The 17,344-nt window shown below is 41.8% G+C and overlaps 2 protein-coding genes across 3 annotated transcripts in view; one reads left to right on the plus strand and one right to left on the minus strand.

Moving 5' to 3' along the window:
- Window positions 1-16,229, minus strand: part of lrfn2.S (leucine rich repeat and fibronectin type III domain containing 2 S homeolog) — a 76,299-nt gene extending 60,070 nt beyond the window's left edge. For both annotated transcript variants that reach the window (XM_041564211.1, XM_018264901.2), the window contains exon 1: window positions 14,842-16,229. In XM_041564211.1, coding sequence (XP_041420145.1) covers window positions 14,842-16,214 — 1,373 coding nt within the window. In that variant the 5' untranslated portion in view covers window positions 16,215-16,229. The remainder of the gene's footprint in view (window positions 1-14,841) is intronic.
- Window positions 5,546-10,412, plus strand: LOC108717663. The gene is made up of 3 exons (XM_018264900.2): window positions 5,546-6,679; window positions 8,401-8,484; window positions 9,435-10,412. Exons 1-3 carry the CDS (start codon window positions 5,713-5,715, stop codon window positions 10,025-10,027), a joined length of 1,644 nt encoding a protein of 547 aa, XP_018120389.1. The 5' UTR covers window positions 5,546-5,712; the 3' UTR covers window positions 10,028-10,412.
- Window positions 16,230-17,344: the final 1,115 nt, after the last annotated feature.

Raw genomic sequence — 17,344 nt, forward strand, 5'->3', positions numbered from 1 at the left:
TCAGTTTTTTCTTTTGAATTTCTTTTCGATAAATTCATGTCAAAAACTTGAACTATCATTTGAAAAAAATTGGTTGTGATCACTTTTTGACACAATTTCCCAAATAACCAAAAAATAAAAAAAACATTACGGCATCCAAGAACATTTTGAAGTTTCAAAAACAACTCTCTGGACATTTTATTTATAAAGAAAAAGAAAACACTAAAATTAGTCACACGCACAATTCTTCATGTAGTTAAGTCAATATCCAAACAGGTGACTCTCAATGGGATTGGGATTTAAAGCCCCACTAAGTCAGTAAGCTGATGTCTGCAACAAGTGATAGGTGAATTTCTTCCGATTCGATTCGGGAAAAAAATTTCCCGTGAAAAGGTCAAATATTTGCAAAACTCGAAAATTGACGCCCGCGTCAATTTTGACCTTCTGCCTTGTACCTGACCATGATCCATTGCTCCCAGCACCTGCATCTTCTGCCTGAATCTTGACCACGATACTTAGCTACCACGTATTGGACTTCTCTGGTATTGGGCTTTAAGGCCCTGACAGTTAAACACAGCTGAAGTGGCCATAACATTTTATCATTTCAAAAATAATAATTCATCGTTTAATATTTCACTAATATTTTCAATATTACTGGGATCCTCAAGTATCTATTAACATAGTCCAACTAGTGAAATTACTATCTAAACAGGACATGGGATTCTCTGATTAAAGGCGCAAATTATAAAAACCCATAGCAGCATTCCTTGGTCAGATAATAACAAATGTTATTGGTTGCTAAGGGTTACTAGACATTGGCAAACTGCATTTTTAATTACATCATATCCTGATAGTTGTGTTTAAAGTGTGCTGTCCTGATAAAACTGGAAAGAGGAGGGGAGGACGGAGGCAAAAACATTGCTCCTAAAATTCCTAAATACATGGTTAGACCTCTAGACCCTCGTTTGCTTCTAAGGGAGCATCTGGGTTATAAAACTACCAGTATCCCTCTATTCATTGCAGCTAATGGTAAAAACACTCAAACCAGTTGATAGCTGCATAGCCCTCCCATTCTACTATAAAAGCCTACTTGGGTAGAAAGGATAATATGAACCTGGTCTACTGAGTGGTGGGTCATAATAAAGAAGCTCTTGGGACTGACCCAGTTAGAAATAATGTAACTAACACAGTATAGAAATCGTAAAAAGCCAATTTGCTCTATATCCTGCAGAGAAATTCAATAAAAAAGGGATTTTATTGATTTTAGTTTGTTCTTTGCATTCTCCTTGCTTACTCCCTCTGGTACAGAACAGAGTTCCTGGCAGAACAGTTATGTTCTTTCATCATAAAGGCCCATTTACTATCTGGGTCAATGTACCTCTGTAGGGAAGCCTGAGTTTGTATCAGAAAAAGACACAGAATTTGCAAAGTTTAGTGTATGAAATAACATTTGAAGGTTATAACAAGAGCAAATTTACACAGAGAAAAACATAGTTTTGCTTTAAATAAAATGAGTTTGATATATGTTTGATGGAGACCTTGTGTAACTTGTCTTACTTGTCAACATTATTTACAAATACAAAGCAAGCCATGCATTTCCTTTATCATAAGAAAGAAACAGTGGAGTTATGCATGAGTTTCAACAACCAAAAAAGGCACTTGTGAGTCGACATGATTACTTTATACAAGTACATTAGAGGAAACAGTCGACAGATAGAGAGACAGCTTGTTTCTCCATAAAGATGATCACCACACCAGAGGCCACCCCTTTAGATTAGAGACACAGAACTTTCAGTTGAAGCTGAAGTGTAGGTGGTTTTTCATGGTGGGGACAGTGAGGTTGAAAAATACCTTACAGGGGCATGCTGTGATAGCATAGAATCCATTAATGTCTTAAAGAGGGGCTTTAATGATTTCTTGGATAAGCTATTGTGATATCAAAATTTACAATTAGTGTAGACATTGGTATATAGCATTTATGTGAATGTATGGAAGGGTCGGTGTTAGTGTGTGCGTGTATGTGCTCTGGGGTTTCATTTGGAGGGGTTGAACTTGATGGGCTTTGGTCTTTTTTCAGCCCAAGTATAATAATGTAAAATAACAGGAGATGGGAGAGGCCAACTGACAGACCTGAGAAAGAGTCCTTGGAGAATAATTTCAAAATTTTACTTCCACTATGATGCCGCATGGGCGTTTACAGATAGGGACAAGGGGGAGGCACTTACCCCTCCCTGTACTTGTACTTCATAATGAAGGATATTTACTTACCATATATATGCATATATTGTATTGTTATTTTTTACGTGAACACATTTCTTAAAATTACCGTTAAGAACCTACAATATGTTTATAAAAGGCTTACATCTTGTGGTCAGCACCGCTTCAAATAATGGACCATCCCAATACCTATTCTACTGCTCAGAGCAGCAGTCCAGTTTAGCTTCACCCCTTTCTTCTGTGAGAAGCTTCCTTCTCCTCAACTGTGTGACGAATGAGAGAATCAAAGTAGAGAATCCGAGTAGAGAACCTCCTCCTGATGAAGCAGCTTTTTTCTCCAGGGCAGATGAGTGTGAATCTGTCAGGTGTGTTAAGCGGTGTGTGAGTGCCAGTATCTGTGCATAAAATGAACTGTTCGTGTTCATGTGTGTAAGAGCAACTGTGTGTAACAAGGTCTGACAAACTCTTTGTGTGTTATATAAACCATAAATTAACCTGTGTATAGCTGCGTAACTACATTCATTATTGAATTTTTTAGGTACAGGCTGGTTGTGGGTTTTGCATACAACCATTCTCTCATTGCCACAAAGCACATACAGTTCCTTACCATGCTGCTCCATTGAACCCCCCCACCTATCCATGGCCTCACTGTCCTCTATTACCATTTCCCATCTTATTCTGCTGAGGTGACCCCCACACTCACCTCTCCGTCTCTAATAACTCTCTGCCTCACTCTATTCACTGTCCTCTTTTACCCTTTCCCTTCTCATTCTTCTGAGTTACCCCCACACTCACCTCTCAGTGTCTAATAACCCTTTACCTCACTCTATTCACTGTCCTCTTTTACCCTTTCCCTTCTTATTCTGCTGAGTTACCCCCACACTCACCTCTTCATTTCTAATAACCCTCTGTCTCACTCTATATATCTGTATAGATAGAAATATCTATAATATTATAATATATATTTCTGAACCTCACCCCCTCTCCCCTTATCTTTTAACCCTTACGCCACTCTGGGAACAAAGCAGCTTTACCCTAGGCTAAAATAGAATGTATAAATAAGATTCTATGCTCGTGACATTTTGTTGTGCACAATCTCTTCCTGCTGTTGTTACTCTACGTTATGTACAGTAGAACCCCCATTTTACATTTTTCAGTGGCCAGAAAAAAATTGTGTAGAATCAGGAAAATGTATAATGTTTTTTATATTGGTGGGACCACAATGTTATAAAATGAGGGTATGTAAAATGGAGGCTTCATCGTATGTATCCAGCTGTAACTAGAACTCTAGAGGGAATAACTAGTGATGGGCGAATTTATTCGCCAGGCGCGAATTCGCGGCGAATTTGCGCGATTCGCCGCCAGCGAATAAATTCGCGAAACTCCCGCGAAAATTCGCGGAAAAAATTCACCGGCGTCAAAATTTTTTTTTTTCGAAAAACGGACGCCAGCGTCAAAAATGGGCGCCGGCGTCAGAAAAACGGGCGCCGGCGTCAAAAACGGGCGCCGGCGTCAAAAACGAGACGCCGGCGCCGTTTCGCTAATTTTTCGCCGTTTCGCGAATTTCGCGAATTTTTCGGCGAAGCGAAACGGCGCAAATTCGCCCATCACTAGGAATAACATTCTACAAACCACTGGCTAATAATTGTGCAACACTTACTACTTTATATATTTATAGAAATGCTCTAATTTGTGTAAAATGTATTTTGCTTTTTTCTTTTTAGCTTTTTTAAGCTAGACACCCATGTACATAGGGGCTATTGACTGTCACACTTGTTATACTTTTCCTCACCACCCACTGACTCCTTTTGTTGGTTTTCTGCAGCACAAAGCCTCAGTAATTCCAATTCCAACAAAATGTAGCTGTGAGGAGTTTATAAACATGTTTAACAAAGCAATGTAATACACACCAATGTTGATTTTATTAAAGTAGTTTCTGACACAGATGAAGCCAATTTAGGAGTATAGTCATGGTTTTGTTGTTTGTCTGTTTAGGAGGCATGAAAAGTGAATTAACCAAATATCAGCCTTAAGTGCTGAGGTCATGGTTCCCAAAATGTGGCGCTGGCTCCCCTGGGGTGGGCTAAAGCAGTGACAAGAGAGTGTCAGCCTCAAGGTTACTTAGAGTGAGTTTTGCCTAATTGGTCTTTTAGATACATCTGAAAGACTAGCTGGGTCCTTATTAGAGTGAGTTTTATTGTGGATACTTATTTGCTGTCCTAGATATTGTTCTGCTGAATGACTATTATATTAATGTTTTCCTTAGTCTTATACATTAAGGGGACGATTGGCCAAAGGATGGATATTCAAGGGGACTTTGTACCAAAAAACTCTTAACAACCACTGCACTAAGGGAGAGATAGAAGTAACACCTCACTTGACTTTGTGCTCCCAGTCATGGCATGGCCTCTGGGAAATGGGTGGGGTTAAGGTGGAATATTTGGCATCATTGGGGAGTGACCAGACTGGATCAGGGGTGTAGTTATGCACAAGAGGGGCATTTTCTTTCACTGTGACCCCATTTTGCTTGTTGGTAGAGCATACCACCCAGGTGACAAGTGGGCTAATATCTGGGTGACCTTGGAGGGAGGGCCCTGATTACTTAGATGTATAGTGGCCCATAACTATTGATGACCACACTGATTCCTGTTATCTTTTCACAACAGGGTGGAATTTATTAGAGCAGACTGAATAGGTGCATCGCTACTCTCTGCAACATGTTAAGGATGGTCTAGACCAGTGATCCCCAACCAGTAGCTCGTGAGTAACATGTTGTTCGCCAACCCTTTGGATGTTGCTCTCAGTGGCCTCAAAGCAGGTGCTTATTTTTGAATTCCAGGCAAGTTTGAATTGCATAAAAACAAAGTATAGTGCCAAGTAAAGCCTCTTGTATGCTGACAGTCCACATATGGGCTACCAAATAGCCAATCCTCGAGAGGCAACTTCGGGCGATTTCGAGAATAAAATCGCCGCGAGTGCATTGCGCTGGCGTTTTCTCATTCAAGCGGACGGAAGGCAGTTCGGGGAGATTTTCGCCCAGCAGAAGAGGCGATTAGTCGCCAGGCGACTAAATCTCCCCTAAACCTTAAAGGTGCATCTTTTTGACTCCATTTTAGCACTTTGCACTTGTACTTTGTTTGTATATGTTTGGAAAGGAACCATTCTGACTTCCTCTGTGCATTCTATAAGGTGTTTGATATAACTGAGCTCCTCAATCTGCCACGTTTGTTTCCTTCAGGTTTTGCTCTGATTTAAGATAAAAGCCTGTACAGTACAGCTTCTAGTGGGAGCACAATTGCAGGTGGGACAGTGAGAGATGAGGCGACATGACGAGGCACAACATGTGAGGGAGCCTGACAGGCCAAGGAAAGAAGGGGGGCTATAGTCAAGGGGGAGGAGCCGCGGACACCATTTTACACAGAGGGGCAGGGGGAAAGGCGCCATTTTGAATCGGTAGCGGGAAAGGAAAGTTCAGTCAGGAAGGTTTGAGGTAATTCTGTACCTGTCAGCGACAGAATGTCGGCGGATATGGAGGAATTGTTGAGCCAAATCCGGGCTGAAGCTGAGAGACGTGGGGGCGACTGGCTGCGGAGACTCCTTCTCCCTGTGATGCAACAGGAACCGGAGCCTGCTCCCGGGGCACGGAGATCCAGGGCCCTCAGCCGCCTAAGCCCTTCCCCACCTTCCCGCAGACTGAGAGCAAACACCCCGAGTCCCGGCGTCCCAACAATCACCTCAGAAGTCCAGGCGCGACGGGACATATTAGCAGCGGAGGCGGCGCAGCAGCAGGTCATTCCCCGAGGCAGAACCGGGATGACGCAGCAACTGCAGCCGAATCCAGCGGAGGTTCCAGCAAGTGACAGAGGACGTTGGAACGGGAACAGCAGCGCGAGGCCACCGAGCGGCCCAACAAGTGGAAGCGGGAACAGTCGGTTCTCAGCAGCAGACGAGGGAGTCAGTCCCGGATCAGAGCAGCGCGGAGCAGCACGGCGGTGGCAGGCGACTTACACAGAGGCAGGTCCAGGCGCCTCCGGGGGGCAGAGATGGGAAGACGGGACACCAGGCTGCAGCCAAGGGGGGAGGCCAGCGGGCCAGATGAGGCCACCTCCAGAAGGAGCAGTATGGGCAGGCCTGGAGGGCAACTCAGGCCAGGAGCGAGCGGGACCAGCCGTAAGATGGACAAGAAATGCCTCAGGAGATCAAGGGTGGCCGTCAGCTGCTTGGGCCCCCATGGATAGGTGCGGGCACTTGGAGGCGGGGCTGGGGGAGCTGACACAGGAGAATAACTGGAGAGTGGCCCCCCAGGCCTCAGTATATGCCACAGGGCCACTGAGGGGATTAACAGCGGGGAGCAGTGAAGCAGCAGCAGCACACTGTGTCCCCTCCCCTTTTGTGTCCCAACAGGTCCTTGTCCAGGAGGAGCCACTGGGAGAAAGGCTGCCAGGATATTCTACACTGGAACAGAGCAGACAAGGAGCTGCAGGTACGACAAGCAACAGCCTCACTGTAACAAGCACAGTAATCATGTGGGGGAACTTGGGGGTATGTCAGGGGCCGGGGTCAGGACCGCCACCAGAAATCACAGGGCCCCATACGACAAAATTTCCTGGGCCCCCTGGGCTGCACCCACCACAAGCCCCACCTACAGGTCCGCCCTCCCCACCCCACAGGTCCGCCCCCCACCACACAGTAAAAAAACAAAAAAAATATTGGTGGCTAGGGTTCCCACATGTTAATAAAAAATAAAAAGATATTGGTGGTCAGGGCCCCACATGAGAAAAAAAATTGGTTACCAGGACCCCCCACCCCCACATTATAAGAAAATTGGTGGCCAGGGCCCCTTAAACGTCCATGCCTTCCTGAAGTCAGCAGCTCTCAGAAAGATGGGGGGCCCGGCTAATCAAGTAAGTGTGGCATGGCAGGACCCCCCTTACCCTCCGGGCCTACAACTGTCCCCCCCCCCCATGGCTGCCCTACCCGGGGTAGGGCCTTTGAGGTTTTTATGACGAATTTGAGTCAGCTGTTTGGGCAGTTAGAAAGTTCCCCATTGAGTCTAGTACCCAAGAAGGAACCCAGCAAGTTTAGGATGATATATCATTTATCGCACCTAAAAGGTGGTTCAGTCAATGATGACATAGATATGGACTTGGTTAGAGTGAGCTACACATCTTTTGACGAAGCAGTCCGGCTGGTGCGGGAGACAGGCCTGGGGCATTAATTGAATCGGACTTTGGCCTCCTGCCAGCGCACAGGGGGTCATTGCACCTACTGGGGTGTTTTTTTTGGGGGGGGATTACTATGTGGATTGCTGCCTGCCCATGGGATACTCCATCTCCTGTGTGTATTTTGAGGCATTCAGTACCTTTCTGGAGTGGGTGGTCAGGTCTCGGGCGGGGGTCAACACAGTCATCCATTATCTGGATGATTTATTGTGTGTGGGCCGGGTAAGTGTGCACAGTGCTTTTTCAGACACTGCAGGAGGTGGCAGACTTATTTGGGGTCCCCTTGGTTGAAGTTCCTGGGCATTGAAATGGACACAGTGCACCAGGAATGCAGGTTTCCCCAGATAAGGTCCAGAGGCTCAAAGAGGAAGTGGATTCCACCCTGAAGGCAAAGAAAGTCACACTCAAGCTACTCCGGTCGTTGCTGGGAAGACTTAACTTTGCATGCAGGATCATCCCCATGGAAAGGGTTTTTGCCAGGGCCCTGGCCAAGGCTACAGCGCGCGGGAGTAAGCCACACCATTTCATTCGGCTCAGCCGGGGGAACAAGGTTGATTTGACGGTCTGGAGGGCATTCCTCCAGAATTTCAATGGGAGGGAGTACTGGCAGCAGGAGGTGCAAATTGCCCAGAGGATCAAACGCTGCAGGGGGATTCAGAGCATACTATGATGGGAGGTGGTGCACAGATTCATAGCCGCAAGGGTGGGTAGAGTCAAAACTGACCATGAACCTTCTTGGAGTTGTTTCCAATAATTGTAGCAGTGGAACTATGGGGTCAACACCTAGCAAGGCGCAATATTGTTTAACGCAGACAACATGGCCGCAGCATTGGCTATCAATAATTTAACTTCTTCCTCTCGGCCAGTTCTGAGCCTTTTACGGCATTTGGTGTTATGATGCTTGCAATTTAATGTGAACTTTAGGGCAAAGCACCTTCTGGGGGTAACTAATGAAATTGCCAATGCTCTATCCTGTTTCCAGTGGGACAGGTTCCGGCGTCTTGCTCTGGAGACAGCGGCACAGGGAGACAGATGCCCCAAGGTGGTGTGGAAGATTGTGTAAAAGGTATGTTGGACTGAGTAAGGTGGTCGTTGCTTCCAAAACATGGGACAGATACAAGAAGGTGTGGGCAGAGTGGTACAACCTAGTAGAGGTAGAAGGGGTGGCAAGCGATGAGGAGCGGTTGGGGATATTGGCATGGCAATTGGCGTTTGACTTTGAGAAGGGCATATTGCCCAGGATGGTGGAACAAAAGTCAGCTGCTTTATCATTCTTGTTCAAGTTTTATGGGTGGAAACATTATACAATAGAGTTTGCTATAAAACAAGCGGTAAAAGGTTTTAGTAAAAGCAGGAAAGTGGCGGATACAAGGCGTCCAATAACATTAGGAATACTTGAGGGGCTTTTCGATCGACTAAAGGAGGTAGCACAGTCATCGTTCGAGGCCACCCTATTCAGATTGGCTTTCTCTTTGGCATTCTATGGAGCGTTCAGAATATCGGAATTAGTCAGCGAGAACAAAAAAGGTCATGGCGGGCTTCAGTGGGGGGACGTCTGGGAACAGGCAGGGGTTTAGTAATCTTTTTAAGACAATCCAAGACAGATAAAGGAGTAAAATTGTTGATGGTCCCACTAGCCAGGGCGGAAGGCTGCCGCATCTGTCCGGTTGCATGCCACAGGGAGTATAGTAGGATAAGACCCAGCAAACGGGGTCATACCTGACACCTTGACTGTACCGCGTTATAGCGTTTCCAGTTCATAGCAGTATTGAGAAGGGCACTGAAAGGACTGGGTCTGGGGGACAGGGAATATGGCAGCAATTCTTTTCGTATTGGGGCGGCTACGGAGACCATGCGAATTGGGAGATGGGAATCAAACCGGTTCTGGACATATGCCAGGTCAGCAAGGGTGGAATATGCAGTTGAGGCAGTAGATGGGTTATAACAGGAGGCAGCATATAAAATAATAAAAAAAAGTTTGAATATGTGAGTTTCAACTTGTTCTGTTTTTTTCAGAGGAGCACCTATGCTCAGTATGGATAGTGGGAGACTCGATCATTCAGCAGGCGGAGCAGCGAGCAAAAGTTCGAGACAACGGAGAGCAGTTAGGTTTCAAAGAATCTCGGGTGATCCTGCAGTGGAACGGGGTAGAAGGTCTTTGCTGGGATGAGGTAGTACCATTGATAATACAAAATGCTAAGCACTGGGGGTCACCCAACATGATATTGATTCATTGCGGGGGCAATGATTTGGGGCAATGCCCCATGAAGCATTTAATAAAGAACATCAGAAAGGACTTTTTGAGGCTGTGGTCATTATTCCCGGGAGTAAGTTTAGTTTGGTCAGAGATTATCCCCAGGTTACAGTGGAGGGGTGCAAGATCAGTCTCAGCGATAGACAGGGTCAGAGTGAAAGTGAATAAAGCTGTTTCAAAGTTTGTGCAGGCTAATGGGGGTGTAGCAATCAGGCACAAAGATTTCGACAATCAGTCTGTTTACTACAGCGCTGATGGGGTACATTTAAACGAGGTGGGAATGGAGTTATTTAACTTCACTTTACGGGAAACCATACAGTTTGCGTGGGAAGCTTGGAGAAACATGCAGAGCTGAAGGCTGTCCTTCTCTGCATGCTGTGGCGGCCCATGTCAGTCTGCCAGGGGAAGTGGTTTCGTCAGTTATCGGTTTGTGGGATGGTTTAACCCCTAAGGTGGGTGACCATTGGGCCTGGATAATGGTTTTGGAAATGCAGTAACGACTTGCTGAGCCTGGATTGTGGGAGTGTTGTCCGAGTTAGGTATTTGGGTGGTTGGAGGATATTCACCTAAGTTATGGAATGGCAGACTGACAGGGGGTTTGGTATTTGCACTGTTCAATGCATGTTATTGCTGTTAAAAGGATACATGTAAGTTAATGTGTATTGACTAATTTTGATATATTTGGATGGTTATTTCTTCTGTTTGAATTTCTCAATAAAGCTGTGGCCGTTATCATCCAACATGATATTGTCACACGCGATTTTTTTGGGGGGTCAGGTAAGTCAGGATGGGATCACAGTGGGTGGTGCTTGGGTCATGTGCCTACATCACTCTTGTAACAGTCGGGAAACTCAAAATAAGATGATTCTATTGCTTCCAAATGCTAATTTTAATACCTTGGCCTTTTAGTCTATGAAGGTTAAAATCCTTGCACTCCTGTTCCATTGTAGAAGCAAATACTTCATGTTAGATGATCGGTTGCATTCTGTTAAGGTGAAACCCCATTTAGAAGTCTACTGTAATTGTAACCAAGCATAACAAGTGTTAATAGAAGTACATCGAACTTGCAGACCTAGTGTTCTCTCCGGTGATGTACCAAAACAAAAGAAAACAAACCTGAATACATTTTACATAACTGCATGTATGACAAAACCATAGTAAGTGTTCCTTTTGTGTAAAATAAGTTCTGTTAATTCAAGGTCATTTAGAAAGACCTCAAACAGAAGTACAAGAACGTTAATGGATGCAAAAGCACAGCCCTTTGCACTTATTATGAAAAAGCTTCTGTCCAGGTTCTGTGCTTTGTACTTGGTTAATAAATGCACATTGCAGCAGCAGAATGGGGCACACCCACCACCACCTCCTTATTAACGCAGTGCTAAGGAATGCAGGTAGAGCTGTATTGATAGAGCTAGCTGCAGGGCATTGCTCTCCAAAATACGAAGTCATCTACGCTGGAGGATCACTTCCCTAAATGTCAGAAATTGCCCCTTATTATGTAAATGTCTCATCACAAATCACAACACGACTTTATCAAATACGTGTGACGTAAACTTAGGGGCAGATTTATCAAGGGTCAAATTTGAAAAACTTCGAAATTTGAATTCAAAAAGACCAAACAAAATTAAATCGAGGGCTTTTTTGGCTGAATAGGCCAGAAAGTAGTTCCATCCTAAAGTGCAGGCACAAGTCACATGACTGGGGGCAGCTGGGAAACTGACAATATATCTAGCCCCATGTCAGATTTCAAAATTGAATATAAAAAAAATCTGTTTGCTATTTTGAGAAATGGATTTCAGTGCAGAACAATCCCATCATGTCTGACTTTTAGCATTTTTTACTTAACGTATTACATCAGTTCTGTCCCTGCACTGTGCTGACCTGTCTTGCAGGAGTTGCATATTTTTGCACTTGCTATCTGTTGTCCGGTACATCTATGTTGTGTTGTGTAGCACCATGGTCCTAGAGGAACGTTGTTTCGTTTCACTGTGTACTGTACAAACGTATATGGATGAAATGACAATAAACTCACTCTTGACTCTTTAATTCTGCTGAAGCAGCACTATTAACTGATGCGTTTTGAAAAAAACATGTTTTCCCTTGACAGTATCCCTTTAAGTTTTATTCATTTCTTTGCAATAAAAAGCCTATTTTAATTAACAGGGTTTCCCATTAGCAGGACTGTAGAAAATTGGGATATAATAATCAAATGATTTATAAGATAATTAGCTACTCTGTTCATTAATTTGAAATTAGAATACTTTAATGATACCGATTCAAATTCAGAGTTTTTTTTAAATAAGTAATACTTGAAATACTTGGGTAGATTTATCAAGGGTCAAATTGAAAATTAGAATTTTTTAATTTGAATTTCGAGTTTATTTTAGTGTAATTCGACTAGGGAATAGTCCAAGTTTTAAAAAATATGTTGAAATTCGAATTTCTGAATTTATAATGTACAGTTTATGGGAGTTTGTATAAACACCCATAAACTAAGTTCGACCCTTGATAAATATGCCCCTTGATGTTGGCCTATTTCTCGTCCATAGTAAAATCAGTCCTTAAAATACATAATATACTGAATAAAAAAATAAAATGTATTTTTTTTTAAAAAAAAAAAGATAATGCATTTCTATTTTTCAAATGTAAAATTAATAACCTTTAATAACGGTAACAAAAGGTTAATCAGTGGTTAATGAAACAACAAAAATTAGGTGTGGTTAATGGAACAGCTGTAGAAGTTATTCTTATTTCAGCATTCATATTTTTAAACCATAAAATAACTGAAGAAAATGGTTTAGTAATTCACACTTTTTTCTATTTAAGAGGCTAATTAAGGAACACTTTAATAAATATTACTGTTCATTTTCTCATTGTCACCAAACTGTGAAAAAGGCAGCCGTCTCAAATGTTCCTTTCTGTGCTAAATTGTCCAATGAAAAATTTTAATGGTTTGCAGGCAATTAGAAATTTATTGGAGACATTTGTTTTGATTGCAGTGCATTAATATATGTGTCTTCCAATATCCCATGAGGATATGCAGCTACCTTTCATGTGCAATAACACAAGAACATTTCCCAGTAATACTGTAGCATTTTAATCAGCCAATAGAACTTTACAAACCATCATGTGTTTTTATTTTTTTCTATTGGGGGCAAAAAAAAAAAATTGAACAGAAGGAATGAACCCCGATTACAGAATATTTAGAAAATAAAATTACTGGGGGTAAAATTATTAATCTGATGTCCCTAAGCAGTAGAGAAATTAATTAGTTATTTTTTTGAAAATCCTTCAAGCAAAGAAGCAAGGTTATATAATATTTACAGTTGGGGAATCAACTGGTGATGAGTAAATTAGGATTTAAATTATGTATTAATTGGAATTTAAATTAGTGTGAAATACATCAATCAAGCTGAACATAATGGAAGTTTGCAAGCAAAGCCACGTATTTGAGTCTGCAGATGATGAGAATTTATTTAGAATACAATGACAAATCCAAGGAATGCCTTTCCCTTTCTGAAGGTCATACCCATCACATCCTACTTTGGTGAAGCTTTGGTTGATGTGGTTGTACTGTATTTCACTATAAATAATATGTAGTGAGGGCTCTCTGAATTCTTTGGAGGTCAAGGTACAAGACGTTGAGACATTGACTTGAGACATTGACATGACACTTCACTCCCAATTCCATTTGAGTATCACAAATGGAATTGGAAGCTTTGCGGCAGAAATTAGGAAAATCATCATGGCAATTATTGTTTTAAAAATTCTCTTAAAATTGTCTTCATCCTATTCAAAATATAGAGGATTCATATTCTTTAAAGGAGAAGGAAAGATGTTTCACAGTTGGGGTTGCCAAATGTTAGGCACCCCCAAGTGAAAGTACCTGTAACCCTGGGCCGGTGCTCCTATCAGCAGAAAACTGCACCGGGGTTATACCAGTGAGCATCACGGAGGCTGCTTCTTTCTTCCAATTTCCCAGGGCAGACGCATGCGCAGTTGAGCAAAATAGCCAAGCTTTGAGTTAAAGTTAGGCTTTTCACTAATTCATAATGTGCATGAAAGAAGAAGCAGGAAGAGGATCGATCCGTGGTGCTCACTGGTATAACCCTGGGTCGGTGCAGTTTTCTGCTGATAGGAGCACTGGCCCGGAGTTTCAGGTAAGTAAATACAATCACTTGGAGGTGCATTACATTTGGCACCCCCAAGTGTGAAACGACTTTCCTTCTACTTTAAGAGGTCTATAGTAAGAAGCCAGCTATGCAAAACTGAAATCGGAACAGGGCACTTGGAGCTTGGCCTTTATTATCTTTTAGCCACTTGCCCCAATCCCTTCTGGCATGTGTTTTCTACTGCAGAGCACATAAAGGTAAAAATAAATACTATGTTAAGACAAACATCTGTCTTGTTGCATTTAATAAGTAAATGTATATGTTTCAACTTAAATACAAATTCAACAAACCTACTGAGCATATCTTGTACGTAACCCTTTCTACTGCAGAGCACATAAAGGTAAAAATAAATACTATGTTAAGACAAACATCTGTCTTGTTACATTTAATAAGTAAATGTATATGTTTATTCAAATAGTCAAGTTTTTTCAACTTCAAATTGAATTTTGGCTTATTTGATAGTCGAAGTACACAAAAATAGCTCGAAATTCTTTTTTTTTTTTTTTACTTCGAATTTTCAATTCGTTCCTTGATAAATCCGCCCCTTAATATTTGACTGAACGTGTCATTCCCTGCTGCCAGATGTGCATTATCATTTGTTTCTCTGCCCAGTGCAAATATTGCTTAGAAAGTTTTTCTATCCAAAAATAAATGTGTCACTATAAAAATAACACACAAGCTGGCATTTCTGTTGCATACATAATTCCCAGAGGCAATGTGGATATTGGTATAAATCATTTATTCTACTCATTTTTAGACTTAAGAAAGACAGGTTTTTTTTGTTGATAAGATGGAGAGACTTACCTTTTGTTCTTGTGACTTGTGAATGCAGTTGCAAAATTTTGACATAGTACTGTATGTATCCACGGCTAAACCTTGCAGGTTATGTATTTTTAATCCAAAAGATACATCAGACAAGAGAAAGACATTGTTTCCTTGAGCTAGATACATTTTTTTGGTCTTTTTGGAAGAATATTAATATTTGAAATGACTTTACCTGTATATTAGAACTTCATCATCTGAGCAATTGTACTGAAGCTGGTACATTTTTACTTTTGGGGCAGCCTTGCTCACTGACCATTTAACCAGAGCTGTGGTAGATGTCACTTCTGACACCACAACAGCTTTTTCTGGCGGTGTTTTAACTTCTCCTCTGTTAGTTTTAGCAGAACTGGTGATGTCAGACAACCTTGACTTCGGAGGGGCCGTTCGTCCGGTGCCATTGCTGACATGTGGTATCTGGACTATTGATAGCTCCACAGGTGCAGTTAGTTCACCGGCCGCATTGGCCGCAATGCAGGTAAAAGTACCATAATCCTTTGAAGTGGTGATGAAAATATCTAAAGTGCCATTGTCATACACAGCCGTCCTTGAGGAATTTCCAATGAGTTTCCCATCAGGAGCAATCCAGTGTATGACTGGTAAAGGATCCCCAACAGCTTTACATTTTAATGATGCGGTTTGTCCTTCCAGAACAAGTAGCCTTTGAGTATACTGAGTGATTAAAGGTGGCTCGCATACAAACTCTTCTTCTCTAACATACCAAAAATACCTTCCTTTAACAGCAGAAGGAGAAGCACAAGTTTCCATGTCATCTTCTCTGTCTAGTCTTCTTAACCACAAGAGTTCACAATTACAGTGAAGCGGATTACCTCCAAAGCTAAGAGATAAAGGAGGTGAAAATGGAGTAGCAGATGTCATTGAAACCTGCGATCTTGCAAAAATTGGATCTGGAGGTAGTTTTTGCAGCCTATTAGAAGTCAAATCTAGTCTGGCCAATTTGTGCAGATCCTGAAATGTACCCTCTGTTATATAATAAATCAGATTATGATCCAAACTAAGTTGATGGAGGTTCACCATTCTCCTTACAGCTTCCCATGGTATAGACTTAAGGTTATTATAAGAAAGATCCAAGTCTTCCAACGTTTGTAAAAGGTCCTCAAAAGCGTCATCTGAGATGCTGCTTAGTTGGTTATTATTCATAATCAGATGCTGTAGATTGATTAATCCTCTAAATATTTCATCCCCAAGACTGGTCAGTCTATTACTATCCAAATGCAATGAACGAAGGCTCTCTAGATCAATAAATGAATAGGGCTGAAGGTAACTGATAGTGTTTCTAGACAACGTCAGGTCAACAAGACCAGTCATGTTGGCAAAGTCATGTCGATTGATGCTTATAATAAAATTCCCTCCCAGGCGAAGTTCAACTGTCCTTCTGTCAATATCTATGGGTACAAAAAGTAGTCCCTTTGATGGACACAAGGTGCCTAATGATTCTGAAAGGTTTTGACACACACAATATTTTGGACACGAGTTGACCATTACTGCCATTCCAAACACCAGAAGACTGCAGAGGATTTTTTCCATTTTAAGTCAAACAAAGATACCTAAAAAGCAAAAGAAATGCATTGTTGAATTTATAATGTAGGATACTGCAATATCAACAAGATATAAAAAAAAAGTTGAACTTTTTGGAGGTGAATTTTTTGTAAATACATGGTGATGGACAACATTTTAGACTCCCTATGTTCTCTATCAAGTCAACGCTACTACAACATTTGGGGGCCGATTCACCAAGGGTCGAATATCGAGGGCTAATTAACCCTCAAAATTCGACTGGGAATTAAAATCCTTTGACTTCAAATATCGAAGTCAAAGGATTTAGCGCAGATAGTACGATCGAACAATCGAAGGATTATTCCTTCGATCGAACGATTAAATCCTTTGAATCGTTCGATTCGAAGGATTTTAATCCAACGATCAAAGGAATATCCTTCGATCAAAAAAACTTAGGAAAGCCTATGAGGACCTTCCCCATAGGCTAACATTGAGTTCGGTAGGTTTTAGATGGTGAACTACGGGGTCGAAGTTTTTTTTTAAAGAGACAGTACTTCGACTATCGAATAGTCGAACGATTTTTAGTTTGAATCCTTCGATTCGAAGTCGTAGTCGAAGGTCGAAGTAGCCCATTTGATGGTCGAAGTAGCCCATTTGATGGTCGAAGTAGCCCAAAAAACACTTCGAAATTCAACGTTTTTTTACTTTGAATCCTTCACTCGAAGTTAGTGAATCGGCCCCTAAATGTGCTTAATAATGTCCAGCCAAATCTGCCTTTTTTGTTGTCTACAATGTTTCATTTACCATCCAATATTTATTAAAATGTCAGCTTTTATTTACATGTGGAAAGGTATGATAATGATCTTTTTAATTAGCGTGACATGGTGGGACATGTGAGTCAGATGTCTAGACACATTTAGCTTCATATTTACTTTTTTTTTTTGCTCAACTCTCATTTGCAATACAACCAACTCTTTCTCTAGGGGCAGATTTATCAAGGGTCGAATCTCGAATTTATGGGAGTTTTTTAAAACTCCCATAAACTCCCATGAACTCGAAATTCAACCAATCAAAATTTATTAAAAAAAATAAAATTTGCTAAACTCGTGTGAATAGGATCAAGCTGAAAACTCAAATAAAAATAAAATTTGAGTTTTAAA

This window comes from Xenopus laevis, chromosome 5S (genome assembly GCF_017654675.1).
Source record: "Xenopus laevis strain J_2021 chromosome 5S, Xenopus_laevis_v10.1, whole genome shotgun sequence".
Lineage (NCBI taxonomy): Eukaryota > Metazoa > Chordata > Amphibia > Anura > Pipidae > Xenopus > Xenopus laevis.